Raw genomic sequence first — 27,630 nt, 5'->3', positions numbered from 1 at the left:
CCTCAAAAATATAGAAATAAAATAAAGGATTTTAAATTCCAATTCAATTACAACGAATATAAAAAGTCGTGAGAGTAAAAAAAACATCTGTGTTCAAAACAAATCATCAGATTATCTGTAATTCCGCTTCAATCCAATTTCACTTTTTAATTTCGAAATCAACTCAACCATTCCGACTAAAGGAGACCACATTAGACTAATTGAACTGAGGCCTACTCAATCGCAAATCAAAGCTCAAACATTTTGATTTTAATAAATTAGAGCGTTACCCCAGCCGCCCCGCCGACCGGAATAAAGAAAATAAAAGCGTTTGCGGTGGCACATCCTGCGACCCCAGCTCACCTGGCCAATTAATTAAGCCAAATGATTAGGCAAATGTGAATGCATATCGTGATTAGGGACGCAAAACCGCAAATTACATGGGGCGAGGGGAAGAGGAGTGGTGGGTGTTGATTTTACAAAAGCCAAGGTGACGAAGCCGCCGCTTTGACAAAAAAATCCATTATGCTAATTTGTATAAGATCTTTGCCGCTGCTTTTGCTGCCGTTGCTGCTATTGCTACTGTTGCTGCTGTTGCTGCTGTTGCTGCTGCTTCAAAGACGCCAGATATACAAAAGCAGATTTTGTGGCCCGCCTGCAATGAGGCGCAAAAAGGAAAATATTATGCTCACACAAACAGCCAAAAAAAAAATAAAAAAAAAAAAACAGAATACAAAACAGGAGAAACAACAATGCTGATGGCAAGTGAATGTAAAAATGAAAGAAAAGGTCACGCACTGAAAGCTAAGCAGCATATAAAATGAAAATGGCGCATACACGCACACGCGCGAGACACGCATACTTGTGCAATAACAGTAAAAATAAAAATGGCAACCACAACAACAACGGCAGAAACAGTAACACCAACATCAACAACAACACCGCCCAACTAACACATGTATTTAACCTCAGATTAAGCGCAAATGGTGGGGGCTGCACGGGGGGCACGAAAATATAATGTTGCAACAAAAATTAAGTTGAGTGCGTGGTGCGTGGGAAATTGTTTGGTCGTAAGGTGTAAGGAAAGTGCACACAAGCAAACACACAGGCGCACACACATGTACATAAGCACCCGGCCAGCCAGCAGCAACAACAAAGAGATTGAAATCTACAAAGCAAACAGAGAAAGGACGAGGGGAAGTGACGATTTCGGGCAGACACAAAAGCGCCAAACGCACAGCCAGATGAGAGGAAAACTTAAAGTGAGAGCCGCGCTTGTGAAAACTCTGGCTCTGCAGAGCCTCTCTCCCTCTCTCCCTTTCTCACGCTCTTAGCTTTTCAGGAAATTCCCGGGCAACGCTTGCGCTGTAAGCTCTCGCTCTGTTTTTCTTGTTGCTTTTGGCCTGCTCAAACATTAATAAGTGTTGCCATTTCTGTTTTACTTTTTGCCTCTTGGATTTTTACGCTTCTTTCCATTTTTTTTGCGCTACCTGCGCTTGGGCGCTTCGCAGCTTGCTGGTTTAAAAATTCATGCAGCACAGACGAAATTATGTATACGACCCGTTGCCCGCCCCGCCCGCCAATTCGCCCCCACTACGCGAAAAGCAGCAAAGTTTTTCGGCAGGGCTAGAGCCAATTTTCACGCTAATGGCTCGTCAGCTGTCCAACAAAAATAAGAGCAGGGCCGCGCCCATTACGCGACTTGGGGATCTGGAGAACTTGGCAGTGGCTTCTGGGATCTGGTATCTGGGATCCCTGCCTGTGTCGCGCCAACACTTTAAAAATGCAAAATGCCAGAAAGCGAAACTAGCGGAAAGTTCAGGCGCCATTTTGTATACGATTTGCCGCTGCCTGTTTGTGTGTGTGCGCCTCTGTGTGTTTGGGTCACAGTAATAATTTAGTAACAGGCCAAAAGGACGAAGCATGCGAAAAGCGAAAGAAACATTTGCACTTCCTGCTCCTTTGTGAAAGGCAATTGCTATTTTTTTTAGCCGCATCCAATACGGCTGGGCGGGTCAGCAGCATCAGGAAAATGTGCCAGCTAAAATGATATTTTTTTTCTCCGGTTTGTTTTGCTCTTTTTGCTCTTATTTTGCCCATCTTTTGCTCCATTGACAAAGCTAAAAAATGTTGTTGTCGCCTACATTTCGTGTGCTATTCTCCAACATTTTTTTTACCCTGTTTTTGTGCTGTGCACATGCATTTTTCACTATGTCCAGCTGCTAAGTGCGCGCAAAGGCGTTCATGTCCTTGCCACGCCCACCCATCAAAAGGCGGCAGCTGGCAATGGCAACGCTACTGCTGCTGATGATGATCATGATGACCATGCTGGGAATGGGATTGGGATTGGGATTGGAATGGATGTGGGTGTGGGTGTGGGTGTAGACTGGGTTGCTATAGCAATGAAACGGGCCATGTCGGAGTTAGGTGTATGGCACATTAAAAGATGGCACAGAACCGGCAGCCAACACATGTTGGATATCTAGGTGAAGGAGGTGGGCAGTGGGATTGGGAATGGTTATGGGCAAAGCGATGGGACGGGATGGAAATGAAAATGGAAAGAAGAGAGGAAAAACATCCTCTCAACGCCTTCCTATCGCATGCAGAGAGTTGGCACTCACATGGACACAGAGACACATTTATTGCTTATGCTGCACAGTGGACGTGGACAAAAAAGGTAAAATATATTGACTTACTTATGAAACTTTTGAGTCGTTCAACTCTAAGAAGAATCTGTAAATTTTCTTAATAGCGAATAGCAACTGGAATAGCGAAGCAACTAAAACATTCTTGCTGGCAAAAATTATTCCATGGAACTTCTTTAATAAAGTCTTTATCTAAGGGACTACAGAAATCTTTTCCTAACAAATGGCATACGGTATGGTATTTCATCCAAAAGAATTTCTCAAATTGAATAATTGTTTTAATAATATGAATACTTTTCTCTAAAAAAAAGTATATTTCAACTGACTACGAGTAAATTGAAACGGCCCGCAATACTAACAGTTCAGCAAAATCTACAGATTTAATAGATTTAATTCAATACAACCAAACAGAAGGTATGCTTTATTATTATCCTCTTTACGTTTTAATTAATAATATTAATAAACTGTTGGTTTTTTTATTTATACCTACGAGTATTCAAAAGTTTATTTTATAAGTATATTTGTAAAAAGTGTTTTGACTGTTGATGAGCAGTGTTGTTGTATTACTTATCAATTAATTATCTCACCTAAGGAACAACATAAAAACTCCTACTCATGCATTTAGTCCCCCGAACTATTTTGGAAGTCTCGTTAGAAAGGAGTTCATTTTAAGGCTCAATGAAATGTAAATGAAATCCTTGCAGAACTTGCCAAATATTCTACTAATCAACTCGCTTCATTTTGAGTTAAATAAATTATCTCCATTATGGTATAGTGGCGTGAAAATTTGTATTCCGATCAGCGGTCCACTGTTTCGGGGCTAACTGTGTCCTGTAGCAGCGCTCGCTCCTGCTGTTTTACAAATGGAAATATGGCAGGGCCCCGCCCCTTTTCCATTACCGACACTGTTGCTGTTGCTGTTGGTGTTTTTGTTTCGCTTTTGTTTCGAACATTGTCGTTGTCGCTGTGTTGTATTTGCCGTTGTCGTTGTCGTTGTCGTTCATTGCCCCTACTGGCCCAGTCCCAGAAAAGGCATTGTTGCGGGGCTGGCCCCGATTGTCGTTCTGCGAACGCCCCGAGCATAGACAACTTTAATGAATTTCCAGCGCTTCTCATGTGGCCTCCCTGCAGCATCCAACCTCGCACAAGCGGAGTAATCTGGCCCAGCAGTTGCGGCGCGAACGGGGCCAACAGAAGGGTTAAATAAGCGGTTAATTATGTGTTTAAAATTTCTGACATGACGCAGTGCAAATTATTTATTCACATTTTATTTTTTGCGCACTCGGTGCGACTTTCGCTATTTTTTTTTTTTTTTTTTGGTTTTTGCCATGGCTTGCCACCGATTTATGGCCATGCAAAATGCTCCATTCTGCTCCACAGCAATTTAGATACATAAATTTAAAAAACAGCAATAACAAAGTAGGGGAACGGAGCAGTAACGCGGAGCAAGAAAAACAACTGGCTGAACTAGGCGGCGAATACGTAACGTGAACGCAGGCAATCGGCCATGGCGTATACGCAACGTGTGCTGCGGGCCACGTTAAATGAACAGCCAGGCGAAACAGGCAAAGCCCTGACCGAAACTTTCGCAAAAGTATTTATCTTTTTAGGTCAAATTTGTAGCTCACATTACGTTTTATTTGTCGATGGCCAATGGCTACTGTCGCGGTCATTTTTCGTCCAGTTTTTCGACGTTTTGCCTGCCACTCTGCACTGGTGACCACTTAATTTGTCCTTGGGCCGCCGCAGCAGCAGCGGCAGCATCAGCATCAGCCGCCCCAACTAGTGGCAAGTGTAATTAATAACTTTGTTTGCATAAGTGACCCGAAAAAAGAGCAGAGCAGTACAGAATGAAACGGAACGGACCACAGCAAAGAGAAAATCAGCACTGCCCCAAAAGAGGAAAGAGTCAAATAAAATATAAAATATAAATAAAAAGAAATGGAAATGGAAATGGAAGTTGAAATGGAAGTCGGAGTGAAAGCAGAATAAATTTTCTTTAGTCCCCACAAAGTATTCCCAAAGACATACACACAAGTACACAAGTATATGTAAAGTCACCCAATTAAGAGTGACATTTTCGGGCGACTGAGGAAATATTTAATATTTGTAAGCGGCAATAGGTCTTTATCTCTGCCGGCCCAATTAGTATGCCATATGGGGGCTTCCGCCAGGCCATCTTGCATAAACAATATCTTGGCAGAAGGAAACAATTTCCCCACCAACTTGGCCATAATTCAGCTGTGAGTCTGAAGCTGCTGCTGCGTCGCAATCGTCGATAATACAGATTATGGCAAAAATATGCAAAACAGCACCAAATATCGCTGCGAATGAAAACAAATGCCAAACGAAATCGCACAGCAGCTAAGGGAGCTGGAAAAAGCGGAAAAAAAAGGAAAGCAGAGCAACTAACGCGCAGTATTCGAGGCGCATTCAAATGAGATAAGGCATTTTTTGGCAGCATCATGCATGAGTTCATGTGTGTTTGCTTGTGGGTGTGTGTTCGGCTTTGGCTGTGTGCGTGCCCCATTAGACGGCAGCCAGCAATTGTACGCAGTTACGTTTCTATTAAGCCAAGCAACATTCACATCCCACTTTCCCACCGCACACCCCTCCCCCATATTACCCGCCTTCGTCCTTGTCCAAAAGCCAACATTTTTCGGGCGCATAAAAGCAAATGGAAACAAGCAACAATGCCACCAAACTGCCAAAAAGCCGAACTTAGGGGATATCAAGAAGGAAGCGGAGCTGCTGGCTCTCGGTTACTTCTTGAAATTTTTAAATTGACATTTTCTTGATATCAAATTCGATTTGGAAGTTTGTCTGTAAATATCCCAAAAAGGTAGACACATATTAGATCATTAAAAATATGTGTTTTATGAAAAAAATATAATTTTCCTCACAAAAATTATACAAAGAAATTTTAAGGGTAAGTAAGCTTAAAGCCCTCAGCTTGCCAATACATTTTATTGTCCCTTACTTTATTTAAATAAATTTGGCAATATACAATTATAGGTCTCCAATATAAAAATACAGTTTTTTAAACATTATTCTCCAAAAATTTCTTACACAAATTTGAATAGACAAGTAATCCTTTATAGGACAATTTAAGACATTGTCCTCATAAAATCCTTTAAAAAATAGTGTATAAAAGCGTAAACCTTTAATTTTCAACTTTTTCCCAATGTTCTTAATTTTTTGTAATGTATTTTTTCTATTTTAAAACTATGTTTCCGATATTTTAGTTTTTGGTTCGAACTTCCCTAAACCAATATCCCCATAGTCTTCAGGATATGCATAATGCATACGGCTTCTCGCAGATGAGAGTGGAATAACAGCTCATACACACACTGTGGCGCGTAAATGGAAATTGTGAGCCTTGGCTGGCATTTTTCAGTTGGCGATATCAAGCGACGTCTTTAAAACACCATCCATTCCTGTCGCAGTCACAGTTGAGAGTCACAGTCACTGTCACTGTCACAGTCACAGTCGCAGTCAAAGTTACACCCGCATTCGAACCGACGAAAGTGGCATAAATCGCGGCGCGCACATTTTGTTTGGCTGCCTGACGTTAAGATTTCCGTTTAAATAATTCAAAAATTTGTCGAAATGACAAATTACGCGACTCTGCATGTGTTTCATTAATTTGACGCTGCCTCAGCTCCCCACACACACTGAAAAAAAGTCGCATAAAGCCCAGATTCCACATACACACACGTGCCGAAAGCGGAAAAGCGGAAGAGCGGAAAAGCGCTGCGTGGCATTTCATTTTCATAAATTTTGGGACCGCCACAGCGACAAATGACAACGGCAGACTCAATCAATTTGCGCCCTTCGAGGGCAGGGGGCGTGGCAAGTTGAGAGGCGTTAGTACGGTTTGGCTTGGCTGGCTGTGTTTGAATGTGTGCGTCTGCGGCTTACCCATATTGCTTTACGTGCCAAAATTTATGCTTATTAAAAAAATCAGCAGTGCGCATCGAAAAGTCAACTTGGTTGACATCGCCGGCAAAGGACTCGCAGCTCCCACATCGTTGTCCTGTGGCCACAAAATGGCCGCCTGGATGTCCATTTGCCAACTGGTTTTGTGTGCTAACTCTGTGTATATAGCATGTGTGGGGTCGGGCCCCGAACGGAAATGTATTTAATGGCTGGCGATATATATTTTAAAAGCCATTACTGCATATGACAGCGGGAGATACATTGGGATTGCGGATATCGCGACATTTAAATCTCTTTTTCGAAGCTGGTTTTAATCATTAATTGGCCTGCGACAAAAAAAAGGATGCATTAACCCTTCCCGGGTTTTGAAATTATAGTTTGGAACCCGTCGTTATGTAACAAAATTGTAACTAAGTAAAGGGAGTGTTTTAAGTCAAATCAAAAAAAGTATAAAATAATAACTTAAAGCTTGATCAGAGATAACATTTTTCGTGGATATAATCCAACAAATTTTCCTATTTTTGTTACATAAGTGTAAAAATATAGACATTATAATTACAAATTAAATAAATGTTTCAAAGCTTAAACAAATTTCTTTTAACACTCAAAACTTACACAACTTGATGTCATAGCTAAAAAAATGAGGTACAATAGCAAAGAAATGCCTAAAAATAAATAAACCTAAACTGAGCAAATTTTAATTAAAAATAGTTAAAAAATAATTAATATATTAAGCTAAATACAAAATAATAATGTAGGTATTTCAAACTGCCATTTGAAGGGTTAAACAATTTAGCAATTAGAGGACGTTTTAATTAACGCTCAGCCCCCGCTGAGCCTATAATTTAATATTTCAATAAAGCCGGATTACACTTGCCAAACATTAAGTTCAATTTCGGGCTAAAATGAAGTTTGCCCAGTCAAAATTTATTCAGTCATGGGTAAACAGATTTGCCCATCAACTGCATTACGCATACGCCATGAGATCCAGCCACTAGTCACTGCACTCTTAGCAAACCAGCCCTGTGCTTGCAGCTCAGCCCTCGTATGTTACTACTAATACAGTCCTTTGGCTCACTGTGTGTGTGGTGTGTGAGTGTGCGGGGAGTGGGTGTGTGTGTGTGTACTTGTATCCTGACGATTTAGCTGATTTATGTTGATTTGTGTGCGAGAAAGTTGGCAATGGGAGGCAAAACGATTCCCGGTTGTACACAAAGCGCACATATACAGCGAAACAGTTGCGTGTGCTTAAAGCCTGCACCAACAACAATCCCCACTCGTTCATACAGATATATGTATGTATATATATAGGCTATGGCTACAGGAGCAGGGCAACCAACTGAGACCTACAACAACTGTGCCAGCAGTGCGATGCCGAAAAGCTCTCCACTAGAAATGCGAAAGCCGAGCTCAACTTTGCCCAGCCGAGAGAAGGTCCTGGCGATGGTCGTGTCCTGTCGGCTTCGTTCGGCCGCCCGGTCGCACCCTGAATTTTCGCGGCTTCGTGATGTAAGTGAAGTGCCACTGTGCCAGTCGGTCTCGGTCTCCGCAAAAAAATCAAACACGCCCGAGCTGAGTCCGTGAGCGAGTTGTGTCGAGTTGAGTCGAGTCGTTAACGCCGAGCGGATACAATTTTGTTAAAAAGCCCAGGCATAGATACATTTTCCACCTCTTTTTGGTAACTGACAAAACCCTTAAAAATTCTACAATCAAGTGACCTCAATGCGAAATAAAGGCAAAACCCGTTTTTTTGGCAAATATCGCGGAAAAGGCGAAACTGCTGCAGTATTGTGTAGGGAGAGCGCGAGTGTGTGAGTGTGCGTGGAAAATCAAAGTACGGGAAAAGCGAGAGAAAACTGCTGCATATATTGCCGATTGCGATTTCTGCAGATAAATTATGAAAATTATAATTAAGTAAAGTAGTGCAAAGGCACTACAAGCTGAAAACTAAAAACCACCAACACACACGTACGCACGCACACACACGCGCGAATTTGGCCGAGTTTGGCTCACACACACACCAACACGCAAAGTCAAAGAGAAAAGCACTAAATAAATACAAAAGGCAACGGCAAAAAGGAGTATGTTTGTTCCTTCTGCTGCTGCAACGTGTGGTATGTATGTGTGTGTGTGAGTGTGTGTAATGGAGGGTGTAAGCATGTGTGGGTGAGCGAATTTCGTAGACGTGTCTGTATGTGTATTTCGCTTGTTTGCTTGTGGTAGGCACTCTGCTTCGTCTTCGTGCGCTTCATCGTCTTGGCAGCTGCTCCTCCCGCCCCCTGCCACTCCCCCTTTAGCGCCCACTGTACGCCCTTTGCTTTGTTTAATTTTCAAGCAAATTGTTGGGGCGGCCTCGTTGATTAGCCCCAAGGAGGAGGCGGCCTAGCCCGCATATGCTTTTAATTGCCAAAAACGTGCCCTGCCACACATCAGCAGGGCGTCAGAGCGGGACAACGCCAGAAGGATGGACAGAGAGGAAGAGAGCGGGAGGGGGGCACAGGCTGCTGCTACTGCTCCTGCTGGCGCCCTGCTCCACTCTTGATGATGACAGCGGCCACGAGGTTAATGGCTTAAAGTCTTAGCCGATTCCAGCCCTGCACATGAATATTTGAATGGCAGTTGACTATGAAATCTGCCACTCGTCTCCGTTTATAGCACAGAAAGAAACTAGGGATTCTTTAAGTAAAGGGTTCGCGAATTTCCCTTTGTTAAATTTTAATTAAAAGATATCGATTTTAAAACGAAACTAATATTATTTTTTTTTTAATTCTATAGAAATATATTTTATTTTAAGTATTATTAAACCCCATTTTTTTTTGGAAATAAGTTTACCAACTGCATATATATAGTAACAACATAATAATGTCCATCATCTATAACATGACTTTTAAGTAATTGTATATATTAAAGAAAAACAACATTAATAATCCAATAAGAGAAAGAACAGATGTACTAAAGAAAATGTAAAATGAAAAGAACTTAAAACTCCTACTAAAAGTAATAATTTTTCGTTACGTGAACGTTCTGCACAATTTTTTGTCAGTTTTATGAATAATAGAGCGCAGTTTTAGGGAGCACTCAAGGATCCATAATTTCCATTCCTGATGAAAGCTAAAATTTTACATCTATTAAGCAGTTGGGGTTAACGAACAGTAGAGTTTTATTGGCGGATACCTAATCAGTTTTTGGTGAAGTATTTGCAAGAGGAAAGGGTCGGATTGGCCATGAAAATATGGCCTGTAAAATCGGATTAAGTAATTAGAAAGTTTCCAGCGCATTAAGTATGCAAGTTCAAGTTAGGGACTGCATATTTAAAAGCCCTGTTGTGGGCCATCAAATATGTAGCAGAGGAAAAAGAGGCAGCGGCAGCGGCCAAAACTCATTAATAACTGTCGTCGTTTCGCATACAAAATGAAAGTATTTATGCAAGCCAAACAAAAGCTGTTTTGAAAAAACATCGAGGGGGCACGGCATAAATTTCAAGTGAAATGTGAAATGTCGAATAGTGAGCGCTGCACACACGCAACTCTTGCCATTTTAATTAATGTCAAACTCTTATCATTGAATATAAAATATGCACACACACAGGGGAGATGGGGAAACAGAAGCGGTTCACATGTGCATATGGAATTTACATACCAGCTCGCTTTTCTTTGTCAAGTTGAACAGGCTGAAGGAAACAATGCTCGGTCCCGTCCCCCTTCGTTGCCTTGAAAAATCCTTTCTTTTTTCTCGGCTTGCCGCAAAAAGCAATCAAAGCAAAGGCACAAGAAAATTCCCAGGAAAACGCATGCTTACCAATTAACGAGATATGTGCGAATGTGCAAGAAAGCGCGAGAAATTTAGCAAGAGGACAAAAACCCCATAGAGAGAACCCACAAAAAGTGGCATACAAATCAAATGTGCTTAAGGAAAAACACATGCGAAAACATTTATAAAAACAAAAACCAATACAAAGGCAGGCCAACACACACACACTCACACACACACTCATACACAAATAGGCACACAGCTAGATGATAGCCAAGGGTAAGGAGGCTTAAGAGTTGGAGGGGGAAATGGTCGACTTTGGAGCCAAGTAGCAAGCGTTTATGCTAAACAGAGTGTAACTGCCGGGGTGGCCAAAGCTGAGAGTGCACGGTGACATTTCTGCAAAAAGCCAGAAAGGATAACAACAAGGCAACACCAGAGCACACAAAAGGTGCCAGCCGACACGCACACAGACACACGGGCACAGGAGGTCCTGAGAGAGCGAGAAAGAGAGAATCTGGCTTTGCAGAAAGTGTAGCACACTTTCTCGCGCTCAGGCTCGGGCTATTTTTGGCCAACTCTCTCGCTTTTACGCTCTCCCTCTCTCTTTATCTGGCTTTTTCGTCCTGCAAAGCCTTTTCGGCTCCTAGCTGGCCAACTGACTGCTAGCCAACTGGCTGTCCTGCCAAACGGTTTTCAAACGCTCAGCTGAGAATATGTAACGGACGAACGCGGCTGGCAAAACTCACAGACGGTACAAGAGAACCAGAAAAAGGGACTCCACAAGAAACGGCAACTCGACAAAATCTATACAAAAGTGTCTGCCTCAAATGTGTGTGTGTGTATGCTTCTGAGTGAATATTTGTGTATGCGTATAAATTAGTTTGTGTGTATGAGTGCGAGGATGTTCTTTAGCAATAGCGTGAAATTTTCAAATAAAACGCGACGCGCCCTGATTCATGTATTTTGCACATAGCTACAAGAAAAATTTAAATAATATAATCTCAAATTAAAACTGTGAAAAAAAAACACAATTATTAAAAACCACATTGGCAAAAATAATACTAAACAAAAACGTGCAACAAAAACTAGAATAAAAAAAAAAAGACTTATAGATGTGAAAATGTTTATAATAAATAGTAATCACAAAACACAATACAAATTAATTAAACAAAAATGTTCTTAGCCTGGAAAAAATTCGTGCAACACAAAAGCAGATATTAATGACCAAATTAAACAAAATATTTAAAACAATCAATTTAATTTATTTTATTTCCCTTTTCTTTGAAACTCTTCCAGTGTTAAGTGAAAGAACTAAGATAAGACTTTAAAATCTAGCAAATATGTCCCATAGTTTCCCGAGAAGCGTAGTTATTGCTGTAACCACTTAACAAACAATGCCCAAAGTTAAGGCGAAACGAAGCTCTAGCAATCGAAACCAATAAAATGAGCCCCGTCGCCTGCAACACCAACATCAACATCGGTCACATCGAGCAGGTTGCAGGCACTCAAAGGACAATTACAGCTGAAGCAACATCAACCCAAATCGGAACAGCCACAACGATATTGAACGAGCGATGAGATGGAGCGTCCGATGGGATGACGAATTCAGAAACTCAGTAAGGGAGCTGCAACTGAAACTGAAACTGATACTGAAACCACAGCGGAACTCGAAGTCTACGGCGACAAAAATAGAAAATCTGTGAAATCCAACCAAAAAACGGCAGAGGCAGCCATGAACAGTGCGGATATTTTGTAATTATTAATGAGCGCATAGAGCGGGCAGAGTGAGCGGGGTGAAGCAGCGGCGAACAGAGCGATACGTAGCGGGATATCACGATGTACACTCTGCTGGAGCTCGACTAACACACTGACACACACTCACCCCAGCCCAGGACCCACAATCCCGACAGATTCCCCACAGGACGACAGGACGAAAGGACGACGGCAGGCAGAAAAGGCAACGAAAGGCTCAATTTCAAGGAATTTGCAAAGCGCTCGCACACAAACACACAGGCAACCCACACACACCATCACATGAGCGGGCATCTCTCCCGTCAGGATAGAAGTAATTAAAAGTAAATAAAGGAGGCAAGAGAAAACCGAAAAAAGTCCCTAAGAGCGTGGTGCTGGAAAGGCAGGAAGTAACCTGATTACGGGAAGCGCAGCAGCAGCAATTAATGCAGCAGGAGGGAGGAAGCAGAAACAGCAGCAGCAGAACCAGAAGCAGAATCAGAGGAAGCGTATCAGGATCTGCCACTGGCCTGAGCTCGACTCGATCTCCCATCAGGACGCGGACCGAGGATTGGAGGAGGAGGAGAACGGAGTCTCAAAGGGGAACCACTCTCTAAGCACACCCACTCACCCATACACATGCACTGAAGTACTGACTGAATGCCTCGCTGCCTAAACAACCAACTAACTCACTGACTGAGAGACTTAACAAGCGGAGAAGTACGGAGAAAGCCCTGACTAGAAGCGCAAGTAGCCGAACGAACCGGGGGAACCAGCTAGCAACTAAACTAAAGGAGCAACCTTGACTAATAACTGCAACAACAAGAACAACAACAAAACAACTACAACTTACTTTATACGCAACTAAATAAAAAAAAAAAAACAAACGAAAGCTAAAAGGAAACAAGAAACAAAAAACAAGCAACCAAAAAACGAAAACTTCAATTTTTAATGCAAAACTACGAAAAGCCACGACAGCCATTTTAAATAAGCAACTCTCGCACCCTCCCGAAATTTCAACTTCCAACACCCGTAACCAACCAGCACACAAAAACACACAGCACCACCATGAGTGATTCAAGAATGGATAAGTTGGCCCGGATGGCGCCCCTGCCCCGCACACCGCTGCTGACCATCTGGCTGGCCATCAACATGGCCCTGATCGCCCAGGAAACGGGCCACAAACGGATCCACACAGTGCAAGCGGCGTAAGTATCATTCAGTCCGTAATTATGCGAAATCATCGCTGGTCGAGGGGGAGTGTACCATATTCAATGGCATTTACTCAATTAGTGACATTTACAACTATCAATTAGGCTAATAACATCATAGAGGGCCGAGCTCGCCGCTAATTCGCATTAAATTATGGCCAAATAATGGTTAGCATGGTCGCAATGGCACCTCCCCTTTCGGAACAAAGAAAAACTACAGTTTGGGGGGGTTTGGGCAGTTATAATAACAATAAATTTGTTTTCGGGCCTGACACTTTGCTGCAGTGGCCAGCCCCCAAGGCGACAGGTGCGTGCTATACGAGTGTTTTTGTTTTGTGGCGCCCAACGTGGGGCCCATTATTCATGGTAATTTATGATTATTCAAATAATTTTGCTGCAAAATGCGCTCAAAACTTTTCGGCCCAGGAGCGCTAATTAGGCAGAATGACAGCCTGCTTGACCTGGCATTGAATAAATGCTCAGCTGGTCGACAGTTTGACTAAGTGCAGACCATTTATTAGGCCACCCAACGGAATCGGAGTGGCCGTATCTACATCGTCATTGTCACATTTGCATGTGGCAGTCATTAAATTGGCAGGCAGCGACTGAAAAATGACAACTGCCACTCGATGGTCCTGTAATTACTCACCCGCCAACGTCCAACGGGGCGATGTTTAAGTTTGTTTTTGGAAATCCTTGTGCAAGGATTCGGCCACAGCCATATAGAGTCCCCCTTCTGCCACGTTAACTGACAGTTGTCAGCTGTCAGCGCGGCAGCCCCTGAACCAATACACCCGCTGTTACCCTCTCTGGGGAGACTCACGGGGCCCACCGCAACCGCATACAACACTTCGGACAACGCAAAGAAATTGCCACAATTGTGGCATTAGTTGTCAGCTACTGTGGCGTTCTGTCAACTTAATCACACAAATTATGCAGAGCCAGAGCTCTGGTCGGCACTGCCTTCCCTATTTTTATTTTTTTTTTGTTTTTCGTTTTTGCCTTTTTGGGTTAGCGCTCATTAGTAAATATTTAGGCGCTACACAGAGCCACAAACATTTGCATAACATGGCAACCTGGCAAATTAGGCAAATCAAATGGGGACTACGAGACTCCGCCGAATCTGAATCCAGGTCCGGATCCAAATCCGAGTGCGACAACGAGTACGAACGACATCGAGCGACTCGAGTACAAATGCACGTTTATGGGATTACACGATCGCGTGCCGAGCACACGGACGAGGACACGGAGATACACGCGACGTGGCATGATGTGGCATTATACTTGTAGTATAGCGTAACAAGAAGTCCAAATCGAAAATGCCGTGGCGTTAAGAGGGACGACTAAAGTCAAGCGACTCCAAGGCGCACACAGGCACCGTTGTGCTGTTTATTTGGGCCAAAGAGGCAAAGGCAACGGCAATGGCAAAGGCACATCCAGCGGAGCAAAGTTTACGCTACTTTTTCATGCAACATTGCACAGGCGCCGCCACAAAGTATGCAACACAAAATGACAGCCTTGCCGAGTCAAAGTCCCAGGGCCTCCTCTCCCCAATCCCATTCCTATCCCAGCAAAAGGTTAAAGGCCAGAGCGACACAGTTTGCTCACTTTACACGCTGCCACTTCCTATGCGGCATGGGCATGAGCTTGGGCTGCTGCTGCTGCTGCTGCTGAACCCGCCCCCTGCCTCCTGCGTCCTGCCTCCTGCTGGGCGTCCCGTTGTGCTCCACTTGCCACACAAGTGCCCACTTCACTGGGAATTTATTGATAGCAGATAATGCCAAAGTGGCAGCGACAAAAGCAAAGACCACCCGGGCTGGCTGCCTGACTGCCTGGCTGCCTGCCCCACTATTTGAGTTTCAGTTAGCCTGAGTCTGTGTGCCAGCTGCATCACTCGGGGGCAGCCAGCAGGCAGCCAGCAGGCAGCAACAGCAGCAGCGTCAACAGCTCGCCGTCGAGTGTCATTGAGCGTAAATTGTTGTTCCTTCACATTTTGAGTATGATTGAAAATATCTTCAAGCGGCAGGCTGGCTGGCTAGCTGCCTCCTATGGCTGTGTGCGGCGAGCTTGTGTTTTGCCAATCGCCATTCCACTTCTGCCTCCATCTGCTTTTCAAATATTTAATAAAGCCCCGACAAGGCAGGTCTAATTTTTTTCACATTTGCCCCGGCAAATACAATTTGAGCGGGCAACTATTTTTATTGGCCCGCCTGGATGCGAGAGATATCCGCGCCTTAGCCATCGCCATCGCCGTTGCCATCGCCATCGGCTGCCAGCCTGCTGTTCATTTTGCAAAATGTCAAGGACTCGCCAATGCAATTCAATTTTTTATGCATTTAGCTCACCTCGTCCGCTCAGCTGGCGCATAAGTTCGAATTTGGTATGGGGACTGAGTTTAATTTAATCAAAAGGCCAAACGATCTTTCCGAGCAGCCAGCGTGCAAATTTCAAGAATAAAGGAATAGAAAAATCTGTATCTATTATATTTGCAGCGAAGCTGAATAAAACCCTTTGTTCAAGAGTGTCAACTTGTTTGTTCACAATCAAATATAAATGGAAACTTATTGGATAAAAAACATGTTTAATTTTAATCTTTGGTAAGCTATGCACATAGCTTCAGAGCGTTCATAGTAAATAATGCCTGCTGCGATTTAAAAATATTACAGAATCGCTATGGCATTTTAATGTAAATATGGAGAGCTTTGGCTTTCAAAAGCCAAGAGGTTTCTGAATTCCTGACATTCCTGTAAGTTAAACTTGTGTGGAACAGCTGGCAAAAAGCTAAGCAAAATTCTTTGATTTTGCATTTCAGTCGTTTAGAGAACAACCAAAACTTGTTTCTATAAAATGATTGAAATATATGAATATAAAAACGCTAAGTCAACATTCTGAAACTGAAATGATTCAATTAATGATAAATGAGGTCATTTTTTCTCAGGCTTTTCTGCAATGCGGCAGAATACCCCAAAAGCTCTTTTAATTATATAAAACATCCAGATTTCTCTTTTTTAAGCCAAATCTTATACACTTCTCGCCATTTGTTTGAGCAAGCCTGAAAAATATATAGAGCTAACTTCCAGTAAAAAAAATTTAGTATTTTTGACATTTTAAAATTTACATTAAATTATTAGCATATGAACGCTTCGATATATTTTAGTTTATTTGGGCAACTGGCCGTAACGAAACCATGTAGCAATGGTTACTCGCGAAGCTCTAAAATTATTTTAAAGTTGTTAAGTTTTAGGATTGAAAAATAGTCAGTAGCTACTCCTTACAAAATACCGTAAACTGACATGTATAATATATAATAAATCATCACAAGTGGAATACAGTTTTTAGTTATTCTATTAGACACAGAAAAGAGTGGCGAACCAATATCAGGATTCGCTACACCCCCGAATAAAAGTAGTACCAAGCAACAGCGAAGAGGAACAGTGATACTCAGATACCTCAGTATATGATCATAGCGTATAAAATATATGGGCCAATCCCAACCTACGAGCCATTGTGGGCATACTTTAGATATTCCCAGTGTGTCTGAAATTGGCTTTAACAAGTCCATAAACTGGGGCGTGGCCCAACTCGCCCCAGTGCTGTGCTAGCTCATAATAGTTAATGTTTCCATGTCCGAGCGGCTTTCCTGTGTGTCCCGGGAGCTGGCTGCTCTTTTTCAGCTGGCTGCTGGCTTATTAAGCGGATGTGTTTATTTTTAGCGACTGTCAGGCGGCTGTCAGGCATCAAGTTATCACTTTATTAAAAAACGCTTACTCACACTCGCATTAGAGAAGGGAAGCTAGAATCTGGAGGCTGGAGGCTGGGCGACCCACAGACATTTAGCCGAGTGCTTTATTGCGCAGCAGAAAGGCCTAAACCAACTTTTGCTTATCTCGGCGTAGGCGTTTGCCTCAGTCCGTGCAGCTGTCAGGACGAAAGTCCTGGGTGGGAAATAGGAAGACAGGGAAACGGAGACAGCAGAGATACGGAGACACGGAGACGAAGACAAAGACAAAGACTGCGAAATCGCTAAAAGAAAGATAATATTTGCTAGTAGTTTTCGCATTTCCGCTTTGTTTTAACGTTTCACTTGAAATTTATGCAATGGCGCGTGTCCAACGCAGCGTATACGTAATGGCTGGCACTCAAAGTGCCACTAAAAGCGACAGCGACAGCGAGAACGACAACAAACAATAACTACAATATTTTCCTCTCACACATACACACTATCACACTGACCAGCCACACCCACCCAAACACACACACACTCACATACACAAACACACATATATATACATATATAGCAAACGTGCAGCGCCTCAAGATAAGGCAACAAACTGTGGCCAGCGATAAGATGGCGTGGCACTTGAGGCGACACGTTTTGGGCTTGGCTGTCGTGCGCATGACTTTGCATTTTGGTTTTGTTACAGTTACGGTTCTGGTCCTGTTTATGGCACTGGTTCTGTTTCTGTTTCTGGTCCTGTTTCTTCAGCTGCCCCAGCTGCTTCCCCCAGTTGTTGCTCCTTTAGTGCTGTTTTCGTTACCCAAGTCACTCTGCCATCCTAAAAGCTGGTTGGAAAAACTCAAAATGTTACCCACTTACGTGCAAGCGGCTAATTGCAAGCTACACAAATGTGCACTTACACAATGGAAATACATCGACAATTGGGTAATTTTCCTAGCATTAATATTTTAAAAATTTGGAATGTCTTTTGTTTTTCTATGTTAGCTTAAATAAAGTCAATAAAAAAAAACATTTACAAACGACATTGGGAGTACCACAAAAACTAACTGAATTTTAAATATGCCTTACGGCATTAGACTAAAAAAGTGATTACAAAACCATTTTTAAATTATTATAAAATAACTAAAAGGTATAACAATTTGATTTTAATTTAACAAAAAATTTTGAACAACAAAATATGTACTGGTTTAGAATCAAAAAAAAATAGTATATAAAAGGCTAGTGAACAGAAATGGTTTGAGATTGGTTTGTATGGCATTGGATCAATATTTTTTGTATGAATAATAAGAATAAATATGGTTCTTTGGTAACTAAAATAATTTGACAATCATGAAGTTTATCTTCCTGTGTAGTGGAATGTGTGGCAGCTGCAAACTTGAGACGGGGTTCTTCTCGTACTTTTGTGCTCTTTAGTTGCCCTCGATCAATAGGCAAATATTTGACGCCTCAAGTACGACCTATTGACATTTTCTAGTGCACTTAACGACAAGCACGCCTCATACACAAAAACCACACACATACTCACCAACTGGGGTTGCATAAATTATTTGACAATACGTCGGGCATAATTTTAGTTTCACTTAGCCGTGGCAGGAGCACATTTGCATATTACGTATACGCCAGGTTCCGCCTTGGGAGCGGCAAAAGCGAAGCAATCGGAAAGTTTTTGGCGCGTCCTTCAAGTAATTTTTATTGCAGGCTGTCAAAAAGTTATTGACAGCACCTGCCAGTAAAAGTAGCAGCAGTGCATAAATTAAACTTTAATGGCTAGCGCGGCTAATGGCGCAAAATGTTGGAAGCCAGTAACCGTAACCCGTACCAATGAACATTGCGCATACGCAGCATTGTACTCGCACACACACGCACACACACACCCAATCCCAATCAAAAACTCAAATCAAATAGCAATCAAAACTTTTTCATTATCAACATCAGACAAGAGGCCCGAAAAATAAAACCGCATAGAAATGGGAGTGCGAGTGTGGATGCGGGTGCGGGTATTTTCATACATATTTATAAATAGGCTGCCTTTTTTGCCGTCGGCTTTCGCTTTGATGCCCACGCTGCGTATACACAATGTCCCACCATCGACTTGGGTTAAAGCTCAAGCGAACCCAGAGAGGAAAACCGGGGAAAAGGACAAGAGAATCGGGGAGAGCAGCGAATGTGAGAGAATGTGGGCCACGGCACGCCCCGGCTTGATTACAAAAATTATGGCCGACTTTTGTGTGCTGCAAAATTAAAATCGCATCAAATCAGCAAATCAACCACAACAATTGACTTGTGAATGTGCAAATTGGGCAAAATACTCGCACATAAATAGATTGCCATATATATATATATATTGCCGACACAAATGAAAGGCAAACAGGATAAGTGAATGCCAAAAGAGACACTGAGTTCCGGAAAACGCGCAGGCGCACATCGAGAGACAAAGTCTGTTCTGTTCTGTTTATTTGCAGGCGCAACTTTTATTAAATTGTGATTTTGCTCACCAGCACGCACACACATCGCACATCGCTCTGGGGACCCCCGGGTCCTGAGACCTGAGACCTGTGTCCTATGTTCTGAGTCCTGAGTCCTGAGACCCGATAGCTGTGTATCCAATGGCTTTCGCAGAGTTGGAATAACAACAAACGCGCTTTGATATCACAGTTTAGCGTAGAATAGACGCAAATAAACAGGCATTGAAGTGCCTGGCGACTGGCAACTGGCAAACTGTGCCGTCATTGCCAGGCACATGCAATAAATAATACATACAAACGCTGGTGTTGGGGGCGCACTTGATGCCGCATAAAGCGAAAGTGGCACACCCACACACAGTGCCACATAAACACTTAACCTGCAACGACCGCCGAGCGCAATGTCTGTGTCGACTGTCAGTGGCTTTTCCAGGAAACGCTGAATGTCCCATATGGAAATGATGCACAGCAACAAATGTGCTGCATAAACAACCACCCGCATTCAAGACAATCGAACTAACATAGATCAGTATTTTTAAAACTCAACAATACGATGTAGGAGTGCTGTTTTATTTAACTTTTACAAAAACTTTGTATTACTTCCTCAAAGTCAGGACTAGACGAATAAGTTAAATCAAGTAAACTAAAATAAAATTTTAAATTTGTTAGATAACTGCAAAGGTGAAAATAATACTTTAAAAATAAATTCACGTCCACTCCTTGGTATAAAAGTTTAAGAAAACGTGCCTCTAAAAAAGTAAAAAAATCCTAATTTAGCTACTAATTAAATTATTGATTGATTTCTAAAAAAAAATCAGTGGAACTATTTATATTATTGACGCATTATATGAGTCACATAACCCAATTAATAAAACCAAATTTTGACTTTTTTGCAGAACTGGCGGTGGCAGCATGCTGGGTGACGTAAACATATCCGCTATACTCGACTCCTTTAGTGTTAGTTACGACAAAAGAGTAAGACCCAATTATGGTGGTAAGTAGACCAATCTGCGGACACACCCTCTATCTAGCTACACTTACCCAGCTAAAAAGCAAACCCAAAACGCAACGCGACTTGAACGAAACGCAAATGGGGGCACAGCCTGGTAACAAATATATATTCAATATATAGGGTGGTCGAGGCGCAGTGGGAATTACAACACTAGACTTACTCTTTATACCCTACCGTACATAGCTATGTAACACCTACTATAACATACGTGTTTGCAGGACCTCCTGTCGAAGTCGGAGTCACCATGTATGTGCTATCGATCAGCTCGCTCTCAGAAGTGAAAATGGTACAAACTAATTGAACTTTGTACCTTTCTATTATCGTTAAGCGCTCTCTCGCATTCTATATTTACTTATCTATCTACTCCTAACTCTATCTCTCTGTCTTTGGTCTTTGTTGTTGGAGTTTTCTTTCGAGTTTTCATTTCTTTTTGTAAACACTAAAAGCATTAGTTTGTTGCTCTCTCACACTCACACACACACACACACACACAAGTCTTGATTTCCTGATTTCCGTGGTACTACCAACTGTTTCAACTGTTTTGCTTTGTATGAACTCTCTCTCCGAACACTTTCTTCCATAGATAGAACGATCTATTATTTCTAATCGTTGACCAAAGTACACCAGTTGAAAGCGTTATTTGCGAATCTTATCCACACCCGTTCGTATTGTGTTTCCTTCTGTTTACAAGTACATGGTATTATTTTCTTATCAGTTCCACTTTTGGTACTAAATCTCTCCAAGCTCTATATCTTCCGAATGTTTAGTTCGTTTTATAGCCGCTGTGTCTTAGTGTTTTCCTCCAACAATTTCGAATTCATTTCATGAAATGAATAATTTAGCAAAGGTCTGTGCTAGGAGCTGACGAGCCATACGAACCCAGAAGCCAGAATTTGTAGGGCCAAATGTGTTATATTACTTGCCATGATGTTTTTCTCACATCGTCAACACATTGTAAACTAAATGTCAACTCTCAAACCCATCAAAAACCAACGATTGGCAAAAGCTTTTTATGTTCCTTAAGCTCTACAAAATGACTTCCTTCTGTGCTCACCATTACTTTGTTACCTCTGTGTGTGTTTGTGTATGTCTAATTGGCCAAGCACATCGAAATTACCCGAAAAAAAACCAACACACACACACAAACAACAGCCACAGTAACAAACAATCCATCAACATTTCAACCCTTCCGGATCTTATTCCCCTCACATTCCAAGCGAAACTCTTGCCTCTCACTTCATGCGTATTGTTTTGTCTTCTTCTTTTTTGTAGGCCCACTTAACTCATACCAAGCTTCAAGAAAAAATTTCATAAGCTAACTGCTGCCAAATCGCAATTCCCACACAAAAAAATCTTTTTCCAAATAATCAATGCAAATGAAAAAATGGTGTGTGAATCCGCTATTCAAAGCAAAATAATCTACTAGTTTACAAAACTATTTATTTAATAGGCGCCCTTGTTTTTGAAGCAACTGCAATTCTTTCGTGTAGCTAAAAATACATAAAAAAAATACAACATTAATGTGAACCTTAGGTAGTCAACTGATTTGGTTTTCATTCGGCGCGTGCAATAAATAGAAGCGAAAGCATCAAACACAAATTTAGTAAGCCACCAATAAAAATATAGACAGCCAAAAAATACAAAAGCAATGCAATGCACATCGCTTGCCAATTTAAGTGTTAACCGTAACTTATATATTTAATTTTGCTAATGGAAATTAAAATGCACCCGACGAGCCCAAGGAATGGCGCCCGATAGTAGGCAGCGAAAAGCGAAGAATATGTCAACGTACTGCGTCCATTGTTGCTCGTACCGCTGTGTGTGTGTTTCAGTTCTCATATTTTGGGTTTTAGCCACGTCTAACATGAATAACAACAATAACTACAGAATAACCATACCAAACGCAAAATGAAAATTCCATCAATCCGTGTGTGTGTATATGTTGCAGGTCCCCCTGTGGAGGTTGGCGTCACAATGTATGTCCTCAGTATCAGTTCGGTTTCGGAAGTTCTCATGGTACATACGTAAAAATATATGCCAAAAATAATAAACAAAAAAACAAAATATACAATTTACCACAGATACAAAACAAATGTTCCGTTTTTTTTTTTGGTAAAAGCAAACAAAAAAAATTCATAAATCTACTCGTATACTTCTTAATTTCTCTCAGTCTCTACCTCTTACCTTAACTATATCTCGATCTCTATCTCTCTATAAATATCTCTGTCTCTATTACTATATGTTTCTCTCTCTCTATGTCTGTCTCTGTTGCTTAAAACTCATTTTGTGTCTTAGCATATGTACTCCTTTTTAATTTCGCTAATTGACAAAAGACATACAAATTCATTACAATTACTTTGATTCACTTAAGATTGTGTTTGTTTCGACCATTCAAAGCCAACTGCAAACCAATATCTGTATACATATACCAATATAAATATAGAAATTTCTGCCAATTAAATGTTGTGTGAAACGAATCGTTATTGCAATGCAATTGCCAACTATGAAATTCCAATGTTGCATATTCGTTTTGTGTTTATTGTTTCAGTGTTAGCCAATAGGACATGATGTTCGCAAATTGTTTGTTGTTCCATTTCAAAGCTTCTCGGCCAGAACAATGCAAACCGAAATATACGTACTTACATTGAAATTACCCCAAATTTTACACACTTTGGTGCTACACTTTCAGCCCAGTCCAAATGCTGCTCTCTCTTTCGCCCACACTCTCGCTATCACTATATATTTCTCAACTTTGACGCTTTGAAATTCATTTCAATTTGTTCAGCTTCAGTTTGCTGTCTTTTGCGTTCTTTTGTCTCCATCGGAATTTTCATGGAAAGCAGTAACTGCGATAAAGTCAATCAATCTAATTGCTGTATAAATCTTTATTTATCGCCCCATCGAGTACATGGCCAAAGTTCATCCATTCCACGCCCACATACACACCGACACTATGATGGGTCCTTCCCCGCCCCTCCAGAGAAACGAGAGATATTTATGCCATACTCATGTATCCACCATATTCCAATACTCCCATATAACCGTCATTCTGTTTGTTGTGATCTGGTCAAATGCAAAATAATAAAATCAAATTAATCACAGCGGCCCCATTGACAAAGGCTGCGCGCATGCGTATTTGTTAACAAGATGAATATGAATGAATATCATAATCCACACAACATATATAGCATATAATCAAGCTCGGTGTCGATGTGTTCATCAAACGATATGTGGACTTAGCCTATTTGTACAAGGGACTACTCGTTTATGCCTGTTTCTGTGTTATCGTTTTCCTTGATTTTGATCTTTTCGCGACGAAGTCCAAAAAGCCTCTATCTCTTTATTAATTCATCATTATTATAATGTAAAATTTGTTCTATAAAATAACATTGGATTATAAATTATTTTCTTAAAATGACTATAAAATTATCCATAGTCTGTACGTCGCACGTTCTTATTGGTTCATAAATTGGAATATTTTTTAAGAGCTTTTTAAAAAAAATTAATAAACTACAAGCCTCTGGGTTAGATTCACATAAATTATCATATCGTAGGGTTAGGAAACTCATACTTATTATTAAATCTTTGTTGTTTTCTCTCGAGTTATACATTTTTATTGTCAGAATTTTACTTAACTCTACTATCATTATGTGTGACAAAAAGAGAGCATCTGACAGATAGAAGATTGGCGCACACGAAAATTTCCAAATACTCATAACAATTCGTTGAAAAAGTCGCTGAATTGCACTTAAAAGGACCTCACTTACTCACCGAAAAACACAGAATTTAATGCACTTTTGCTGCATACACAAAAAAACACAATCTCACTGTTTTAACTTAAGGAATTGTTCGTATGACAAAAAGCAACTAACACAAACGCACCGTTTGGCTTTGGCAATCAATTTATGCCAAAATAACATGCCCAACACGAACGTAAACACGAACATACTGCCGTTCACAATCCAGCAAAGAAAACACGTTAACAAGGATTACAGCAAAAAAAACAACAACCACACTTGTTCACTTTCAGCCCGATCATTTCTTACATGACAATTTTTCATTTCCACATATTGTAACCCGGTAACAAAACAGAATTGCTACGCTGCTAATGAAAATAATTCAAAAATAAACTGAGCCAATGCCAAACCGAAACAAGAACAACAACACGCGTACACACACATAGACACGTTTACAGATATCTATGCAAATACACTAAGAAAAAGCTTCTGAAGAAATCCTCCTTTTAATAAAATATATTTTATTTGCATTGACGATAAAAATGTTAAACACATAGATATGAAAGGAAACCAAATCATTTTTGTTTTCGCCTTTTTTTGTATGATTAAAAAATTTTTCTTGAATTATGCAAAAGAATGATTAATCTGAAATTTAAGTCCGCCCTTTAAAACAGTAACAGAAGAAATTTTTTTTTATTTTTAAATTTTTTGTTTTCCAAATTAAATTATAAAAATGTTTTCTGTATACTATTCAATAAAGTTACCTAATTACCATATCTGTTAGCAAGAACTTTTGTCCCTAAATTTTTTTGTCTCTATAAACAGTGACAAATTTACATAAGACAACCCGTCCAATCCCATCTAAATTCAGGCGAGCAGCGAGGCAGTTAAAATCAACATGACATGAGGTTACTACCGAAAAACAACGAATAAAAACGTAGTATCAAGGAGTAATAAACACACACCACACACATATCTATATATTTATATGAAAATTGTAAATGGTATACTATAAAGAGATATATAAAAATAAAACAAAAAACTCGATAGACCGGCACACGTTTCGGGTTAATTGTAAACCATCTAAAAATACCGCCATGCACATAAGTATTCGTATTTAGAGTTCATTTTGTGTGTGTGCCAAGAACGTATTTAGAGTTCATTTTGTGTGTGTGCCAAGAATATAAAAGTACAAAAATCCAGGTTGACCCAAAGAACCCTTTTTGCAATGAAAAACCCCACCAACCCAGAGAAGAGTTATGGAAATTGCATAATCCACACAAAATTTAATTTGCGTTTTCGATTACGCTTGAGTTTTGATTCGTTTTTAAGTTCAATTTGTGTTTGAGTTTTTGTTTTGGGCGTGTCAGAAACCGAGTGGAAACCAAATCTACCAAAAAAAAGCAAAGAGAAGATTGCAGGCAACCCACGAGAACCGTGTGCAATTTTCGCATCGTAAATAAAACACATAGTCATATAGAAAATACGTATACGCCATGTAGACACATACCAGCTAGCACCACTCGGCGTGCGTTAAAGTACTGGCAAAGTACCCAAAAAGCAAGCAGTGTGCGGCCTATAAATATTTATAACTACTTACAAATGTTATTACCTGCTACTACTACAACTACAACTACTATTATTATTACATTTGCATTTGCATTTACCTTTAACATTTACATTTACATTTACATGCTTTTCCGTTTAATTTTTGGTTCATTGTCGGCCACGTGACGCGCTTGAAGATAATGATATGCAAGACTGAGAGAAACAACTAGAGTATTTGTCCTTATATCCGCCCAACCCAAAAACAATTCCCATACACACACACACAGCCACAAGTGCAAACACACAGATACAAGCAAAGCAAACACAGCCAAATTGTTTGTCGTTCTACAGTCCAATCCAGTCCAATCCCCCAATCGACTCCGATTCTAAACAATCCAATCGTAGCCCAAAACGCTTAGCTTCGAGGCACAAGCAGAACAGCTGAAACAAAAGCGCCAAGCCAAAAAGCCAAAAAGCCAACGATACCGTATACTGTATAAAGCGTACAAATAACAACCTGCCAGCCTGTTGCCATAGATGCCATAGTAGTCTAGTCTAATAACCCCTGTTAGTAGCCAGAAAAGCCATGCTACTTCACAATCACAGCAACGAATCCATACGAATATTTGTGAGAGGTTTCCGTACTACTTTAATGCTACCTGATCCCAAGACCCCGCTCCTGCTGATGTAAATACGCTTAGTAACTTAATTTAATTCAGTTATTTTTCTGTTCCTCTGAAGATCTCATTAGCCCCCCTCCGAAAACGCTGTAAAAAGTATCAATTCGGTGTTTTTGCATGTTGTCTGATGACCCCCCGTTATGCCCCATCTTCCTGTATAAATTGATAAAAGAAATTGTTGCACGTTATGAATTTTCCTTGGTTTACATTTGCCGCAAGTTCCTTTCTTTGTGTGTTTGTTAAGTGTATCTGTTGTGCCCAAAAAGAACTTTCCGCCTAGTTTTCACAAATTCTCTCTATCGATTTCTCTATGAATTTTTTTAGTTGATCGAAATAAATTTTTAAACACACAAAACTTTTAGTTCCTAATAGTTTAGTTAACTAGATCCGTAAGTTCTCACTGCCGATGTTTACTAATATGAATAACCTCTCAATCTCTTTTTGCTACATTTTCCCTTTTACCAAAAACCGAATCGAATCGAATTGAATTGAATCGAATTGTGAATTGAATAGGACTTCACATTGGATTTTTACTTTCGTCAATTTTGGACCGATCCTCGTTTAGCGTATAGAAAACGACCTGGTGTAGAAACACTATCGGTTGGATCAGAGTTCATTAAGAATATTTGGGTACCTGACACCTTTTTTGTAAATGAAAAACAATCATATTTTCACATTGCAACAACCAGTAATGAATTCATACGTGTGCATCATTCTGGATCGATAACAAGAAGTATTAGGTAAAAACCAACTCAACTACTGCAACTCCCAACTCCACGCTCTCAATGAAAGCGAACATTAACATTTTTAATTGTCTGTATATGTGTATGTGTATTTAACTATTTTACAACCAAAATAAACCCTACAACAAAATAAACCCAACAAAACCAACCTAAAACCAAAAAACTACAACAACAAAAAATACTTTAAACATTCTACTCTATCGTTAAAATTATCGTTTTGGCCCTTTTTGCAACTTACATTTTTTTTCTGTGTGTGTATAAATCGATGTTGTAATTTACTAAATCTAATTGAAAATGGAAAATTTCTACAAAACGAAAAACAGTTTTCTTCCAAGCGATTAAAACTAATCAAGTGAGTTCAATTGGCAAGTGAAAGTGAAAGAAAGTTGGCAAATTTCGAGCGATGCAGCTTCTTTTGAAGATTTGTGAATTTCATGAAAGTCATCGGTTA

The 27,630-nt window shown here is 40.6% G+C and overlaps 1 protein-coding gene across 18 annotated transcripts in view; it reads left to right on the top strand.

Annotated features, from left to right (window-relative positions):
* The first annotated feature begins 8,095 nt into the window (after positions 1 to 8,095).
* The window catches only part of LOC128258152 (gamma-aminobutyric acid receptor subunit beta), a 32,905-nt gene continuing 13,370 nt past the window's right edge, over positions 8,096 to 27,630 (top strand). For 5 of the 18 annotated variants that reach the window (XM_052989611.1, XM_052989601.1, XM_052989613.1 and 2 more), the window contains exons 1-5: positions 8,096 to 8,241; positions 11,613 to 13,255; positions 20,356 to 20,453; positions 20,690 to 20,757; positions 26,950 to 27,176. In XM_052989611.1, coding sequence (XP_052845571.1) covers positions 13,116 to 13,255; positions 20,356 to 20,453; positions 20,690 to 20,757; positions 26,950 to 27,176 — 533 coding nt within the window. In that variant the 5' untranslated portion in view covers positions 8,096 to 8,241; positions 11,613 to 13,115. The other 13 variants (XM_052989612.1, XM_052989603.1, XM_052989604.1 and 10 more) reach the window with 10 other exon arrangements.

Source organism: Drosophila gunungcola, assembly GCF_025200985.1.
Source record: "Drosophila gunungcola strain Sukarami chromosome 3L unlocalized genomic scaffold, Dgunungcola_SK_2 000003F, whole genome shotgun sequence".
Taxonomy (NCBI): domain Eukaryota; kingdom Metazoa; phylum Arthropoda; class Insecta; order Diptera; family Drosophilidae; genus Drosophila; species Drosophila gunungcola.
This window is presented reverse-complemented; position numbering and strand designations above follow the sequence as displayed.